The 6,275-nt window shown below is 49.9% G+C and overlaps 1 protein-coding gene across 1 annotated transcript in view; it reads right to left on the reverse strand.

Annotated features, from left to right (window-relative positions):
* Positions 1-1,955: 1,955 nt before the first annotated feature.
* lhpp (phospholysine phosphohistidine inorganic pyrophosphate phosphatase) overlaps positions 1,956-6,275 on the reverse strand; it is an 18,471-nt gene continuing 14,151 nt past the window's right edge. Inside the window, exon 7 of the mRNA XM_056296616.1 lies at positions 1,956-2,826. Within this exon, the coding sequence (XP_056152591.1) occupies positions 2,731-2,826 (96 nt within the window). The 3' untranslated portion in view covers positions 1,956-2,730. The remainder of the gene's footprint in view (positions 2,827-6,275) is intronic.

The raw sequence follows: 6,275 nt of genomic DNA on the forward strand, positions 1-6,275 counted from the left end.
CGTTAGAGGACCGACACGTATGGCAGTTTTCTGTCTCAGCCAATAACGCTGAGATCACACACGTCCGGACTAGTCTGCTGAAACGAGGTCATTTGTTGTTTATGTGAAAAGTAATCTTGCCTTCAAGTCTGCAGCCACGGTGAACTAATCAATTTGCTGCACTTAAGCAGGAATACATTTCTGTTTACCTGTGACATCGCCTCCGGAGACACGACGCCTGTAATTTGTAACTTTACTTATGTTAAAATGGGTTAGGCGTCCTTGGGCCTGATCCAAGGGGCTGTGGTTATCATCCAGCAAGCCCCAGGGTGTGTGTGTGTGTGTGTGTGTGTGCGCGCGCGCGTGCGCCTATGTGTGCAAGCCTCACTGATGATGAAACCACCACATGAGACAAGAGGAGGAGCACCTGGCAGAAGTGTAGAAAATGTGGCCTACAACTGTCAGCGTTGTTGCCCTCGCATGACCCCGGCCGACACCGGTGCAAAATCTGCATACGTCGTCGTGAGCGAAAGCGTTTCGACACAGTCGGTCAAACAATGAGCGATGTGTTAAAACCACTGGAACCCACCGTGATGAACAGCTGCTAGCACTTTGCTACTACGTATATCAATATTTATTTCACAACCCCAAATAGGAGTGGCGCTCAAGGGTGACGACTGGGCTCAGCTGAGACACGGTTTCGTAACACTTAGTGGCATTTCATTACGTTTAATTGCCCAATAACATTCATGCTTGTGTCAGCTAATGGTGAGCTGAACCAGAAAGACCTCAATAAATCACTTGGCAACGTTCTTTTGTTCTAGATGAATCTATTTGGTACACCCAGACCTCGGGGGCACTGATGGAGAATCGTTTTGTTTTTCTGCCCCAGTTTTTGAAAAAAGGCCCCGACAATGGCGCACGGCACGGATCGGCACGCGGCGCGGCGACGCCGAAGACGACGCGAGGGGTGACAGTTGCGCGCGTGTGATTAGTGTTGACGAAGCTTACAGCCGCTGGTCGTACACATCATCGCGCCGCACGCCCAACCCCGGGCCGGGGGGCGAAGGGGAAGCAAGGGAGCGCTGCGGCGCTGACGGCGCTGTGGCGATGATAAAAGAAAACTCATTTGCTCTTTTGTTTTCCAGAAGAGGAAACGTGAGCTCAAGGACCGGCATAAATCACCGCCGGGTTCTGCATTCATAATCTTTCATCCCCGCTCACTTCCCTTTTCCAGCGATGCGTTTTTTGGCAAGACAAAAGCTGCTCCGATACGAACTCCACCGAAATCAAGGCCGACCCGAGACTCCCCTTTACAGCTCGGAGACCTTGAGCCATTTTATGAAAATGCTCCCACGGCGACGGATTTTGGTAAACAAAATTTTAATAAGTGGACCATAAATTTTTTTTATTCTGTCTCTATAATACTCTTGAAGACGGTCGCAGACAACTACTCATCTTAAACTCTCACCGTGAATTGCATTAAAGATTGTACAAGATTTTTACAGGGGCGTCCGGGTGGCATGGCGGTCTATTCCGTTGCCTACCAAAATGGAGATCGCCGGTTCGAATCCCCGTGTTACCTCCGGCTTGGTCGGGTGGCCCTACAGACACAACTCGCCGTGTCTGCGGGTGGGAAGCCGGATGTGGGTATGTGTCCTGGTCGCTGCACTAGCGTCTCATCTGGTTGGTTGGGGCGCCTGTTCGGGGGGGAGGGGGAAACTGGGGGGAATAGTGTGATCCTCCCACGCGCTACGTCCCCCTGGCGAAACTCCTCACTGTCAGGTGAAAAGAAGTGGCTGGCGACTCCACATGTGTCGGAGGAGGCATGTGGTAGTCTGCAGCCCTACCCGGATCGGCGGAGGGGGTGGAGCAGCGACCGGGACGGCTCGGAAGAGTGGGGTGATTGGCCGGATACAATTGGGGGGAAAGGGGGGGGGGTGTTGGGGGAAAAAAGATCGTGCTAGATTTGTTGTCAGGAAGAAAGGGATGATTTAATTAGAAACAAAAGAAAAGGTTATCAGTAGTAGCAGCATGTTCTACACTATGGGATAGCATTTTTAAGCCCCCTGAGGCAAATCTGTAATTTGTGATACTGGACTGTACAAATAAACCTGACTTGACTATTATCTTTGTCATTTGTTTGACTCCTAAGGAATATAGGTGACTGTTGATATACATTAGCTCTGTTGGCTGAACGACAATGCAGGAGGGGCAATACACATATTAATATTACATATCCCTTCTTGAACAAGCTACATAAGTACGCACATACATGAAAATATGAGGTATCGTCTGTCACCACATCAGTAATCTACTGATAAACCTGTAGTGCCACTCTTCATAACTTTTCAGTGTTCAGCATTAAATCCTCTATTTTTCTCAAACAGCCCTATGTATGTCGTAGATAACTGTTTTAATACCATTTCAAGTGCAAATGGGTAACGTTCACTGTGTTGGATTACACAATGGACGAGAATTACAGGTGCCTCAAAATACCTGAAAGTTATTCCAGTGTTCAGGTAATTGACAACTTAACCTAAAAGGTGGCGATGCAGTGAAACGCTACCTTTTTCTTGTGGTACTCAAAGCAGGTTAAAATAAGCGCTAAAAAACTATTTGCACGCACTATTGGGCCCAGGTCTACGTTTCTGGGTCCTATTCTGCCTGTCCCGGTCATGAATGGATGTCCGGGGCCAGGAGAAGCGACGTGTGTCGGGGGGGGCTCCGTGGTTTATTGCCTGCTCCTCCTCAGTGGCCCCTCTCATTGAGGATCATTTCCACAGCGTGGGCCAGGTCGTCGACGGTGCCATCAGCCGTCACAGTCGGGTGCCTCTCATCACTGGCCTGCAGGAGGGGTAGCACAAACACGCCTAAGGACACGGCACTTGGGAGCAAACAGGAACAAACAGCAGCCAAGCAAGGCAGTAAAGAAAAGAGGGCTGTGCAGCCTGATGCTATCAGACATATTTACAACAGTACGGGAAGAAACCCGGCAGAACAGAACAGGATGGGAGGGAATGGGAGCTTTACATGACAGATCGGGGCAGGCCGAGATGCAACAGCGCTGAGAAACATCGCTCCGGAGAATGGCTTGTTACTTGCGGGGAAATGTCCCGTGACTGAACGTCTGTCTAAGTTCATACTAAGAATGATGACGATGACGATGACAGCTCATTTAAGATCAATAAAAAGTGAGGAACATGCTAAAAGCGTCCTGGCTTTCCTGCTGTTAAGTTCTTCTCGGTTGTCATCCCCGCACTTCAGAGGTGTCTGCGGGGCTGCCTGCTAAACAGCTCCTGCAGTGCATCTGTTTTCTATCTCGATCGCCAGCCATGTTAAACGGTGCTCCGGTACTTTCTTAACATGTCTCAGGGCAACTGAAACAGACCAAAGGGAAACTTTAATGAGACGATCCTAAAAATAGGGCTACTAGAAATCTGGATACGTTTGTACACCAGGCTTAGAAATGAGGGTTTTCCTGTTGCTTTTCTAAGTAGGGGTGATGTGACAGGCGGGCCTATCTGCTCCCGGCGGCTGCCGTTGTTTGGCCCTGGCCCAGCGCTGGATGCAGATATGGCTGTTTAATCAGCTGGCAGGGGAAATGTGATCCATTTGGCAGAAGACAAGCTAAGGACAACATGCAGGACCCTCTTCCTCCCAATCTGATCAAAAGATGGAGACGCCCACGACATTCATCTGCAAGACGGCCCAGGACTCCTGCTCATTTATGAAGCGGTGCCTATAGATCCCCCCCCACCTGCCCCCCTCCGGCCAGGCCCTGTATGCCGCCTCTGTTCCCCCGTCACAGGGCCGTGAACGGGGGGCCTCCCTGAGACTGAGGAGCTCCAGATGGGGAGGCTTTGTCTGGCCCTAGACGTGCGGCACACAGCGCCATTAATCCTGTCCCCTCTGAGAGCCTGCATGGGCCATGGCAAATATTTGTGAGCTGCCCAAGTGTAGAGAGAGGGAGAGAAAAGGAGAGGAGATGAAGGGAAGCGGTGAGGTGCTGAATGCTGAGGTGCTGGTGAATATGGAGAGTCTGTGCCATGTGTTTACGCATGTCTGTCAGCTGCCAGCGCTTGGGTTATGTGAGCTGGTTCGCTAATGGTCAGAGTGTTATGTCTCCTCGTGCTAGATTACTCCCACACTCTTTTCTACCCATGGACCAGTTGAGTCCTCCCTCTCGCCCATGCACACACACACACACACACACACACACACACACACACACACACGCACACACGGTGGTCAGACGGCTATTGTGTTTCAAGCATTCAAACTGAGAGCATCAATCACAGCCTGACTCGGAGACCGTACAAGCTACATACCTCTCCAGATCTGCCACAGCGTATGCACATACGCATGCTCGCCCACGTGTATGTGTCCATTCATTCCGCGGCCATCTTCCCGTTTCCATGAATAATGGAGGAGTAACCAGGTCAATGTGACCATGCAAAATTTAGCACGATGCAGCTCGAGTTACTGATGAGGTAATGGTTTCACGGCTCGCTGCAGGTCCTTCGGGTCAATGCAATATCAATACATGTGAACAGATATGACCCCCCCCGCCCCCACCCCACTCCCCCCACCCCCCATCAGCCTGGCTGATACAACACTGACTCACTGTCTACACGCAGGAATGAAGTTAAACTATGGGGGTGAGGGGTAAGGTGTGGAGCAACCAGGAGCTGAGTTCAACAGGACTGCCACCAAGTTGAAAGACGCCAATCTATAGAGTCGTGAGTAAATAACCATGGTCGCTGAGGCTAAATAGTCTTTTTTTTTTATTCCTTTATCTTTATTTTAAGTCATGTCCTGTGCACTGACCAGGGGGGTGAGTAAGATGTGATATATGTGGTTCACAGACCAGGGTCAAGTGACAGGGGTTTATGCAAGAGGCGACCGGGTGGACGTGTACAGTGATGCATGACTCTATGAAAACGAGGGGGCGAGCATCTTTAGGAGGACAGACCACGCATTCTTCGAAAAACGAACAAGAGTGCCACATACAGCGCGGTCAGCTTGCACGTGTCCCCAAGCCAACTGAGTTGTAATCTGAGCATTTGCTTGTGGCAGGGAGAAAGAAAATATGTGTGTGTGGGATAGAAAGAACAGGGAAGATGGAGGGGAGGGGGTGGGGGGGCATTCAACAGTACAACTTCAGGGCAGATCCTCTTTTGTTTGACTCAGTAAGTGATATATTCAGTCCATTGTCAAGGTAGCCGGCCACAGGGTCAAAGGCATGACAGCCTTCACCGGGCTCATCTGTCAATGCTTAACACGCTCACAAAGACACACACACACACACACACACACACACACACATTTAAAAGCAAAGACATACGCGTACAGAAGGAAGCAAAAGTGTCGCACCTTTTCCATTTGAATTTACAGTTCTGTCGACCTTCCCATCTGTGCCGAGTACACGGTTTGACACGCTGCACCGATCCGACAGCGGATAAGGTGGGTCATGAAGGGGGGGGAGGTGAAAACAGCTCATCCTCTTGCCAACTAGACACCGTGTACCCGAGAGCAATGAATCATTGTGAAAGTGGCGTTACACAGCAAATCATGGCCGACTTCAGCGGGTGATGCTGTGCAAGTAGCTGCCTAGGCGGCGGCGTTTTAAATCGCAAAGGAACCCGTTTACAGGAAACACACAAGGTTTGCAACGATCTCTGACCATGTGTCAAACCTTTATCGCCAGTAGGAGTGCAGATCTTTTACGTTGCACAAAAAAAAACAACAACAAGATTATCACAACGCTTACTTGCAAAAGACATCTCGTGTTTGGCTTTATTAAAAAGGGTTAAGGCGAGTCAATACCTTACCAAGTACTACGCCTCCCCTTATACTGCTGAGAAGCAGAGAGGGGGGGGGGAGTGAGTTAAAACTCAGTGAGAAGCGGAAAAACACTTTGAGTATTTCATAGCAATGTGTTTTTCGTACCAGACAAGTGAAAGGACACTGAGCCAAAACGCTGCTTTTTCTCACAAGTGACACAAGTGAGGCTGATCCCTGGCATAAAGCGTGAGACACTGTTTAGTCCAGTTGGCAACAAACAAGACTTCAAAAACCATGGTGAACACAGCAGAACTATAGCCGGCTCCTTTATGTTCAGCCGAGTCTGGTGGGTGACATGAGATCTGCCCCGCGCTCTGCCTGCCCGGGGGGGGGGGTGTGATATTTGAGGGCTGAGGGCAAGAATGTGATTGCAGTTTGACTCCTGTTATGAATAAAACCCATAGAAGAGAATGATGGTGTATCAGGAGTCTTGTTGTGTGTGTGTGTGT

The sequence above is a fragment of the Lampris incognitus genome, chromosome 17, assembly GCF_029633865.1.
Source record: "Lampris incognitus isolate fLamInc1 chromosome 17, fLamInc1.hap2, whole genome shotgun sequence".
Taxonomy (NCBI): Eukaryota; Metazoa; Chordata; class Actinopteri; order Lampriformes; family Lampridae; genus Lampris; species Lampris incognitus.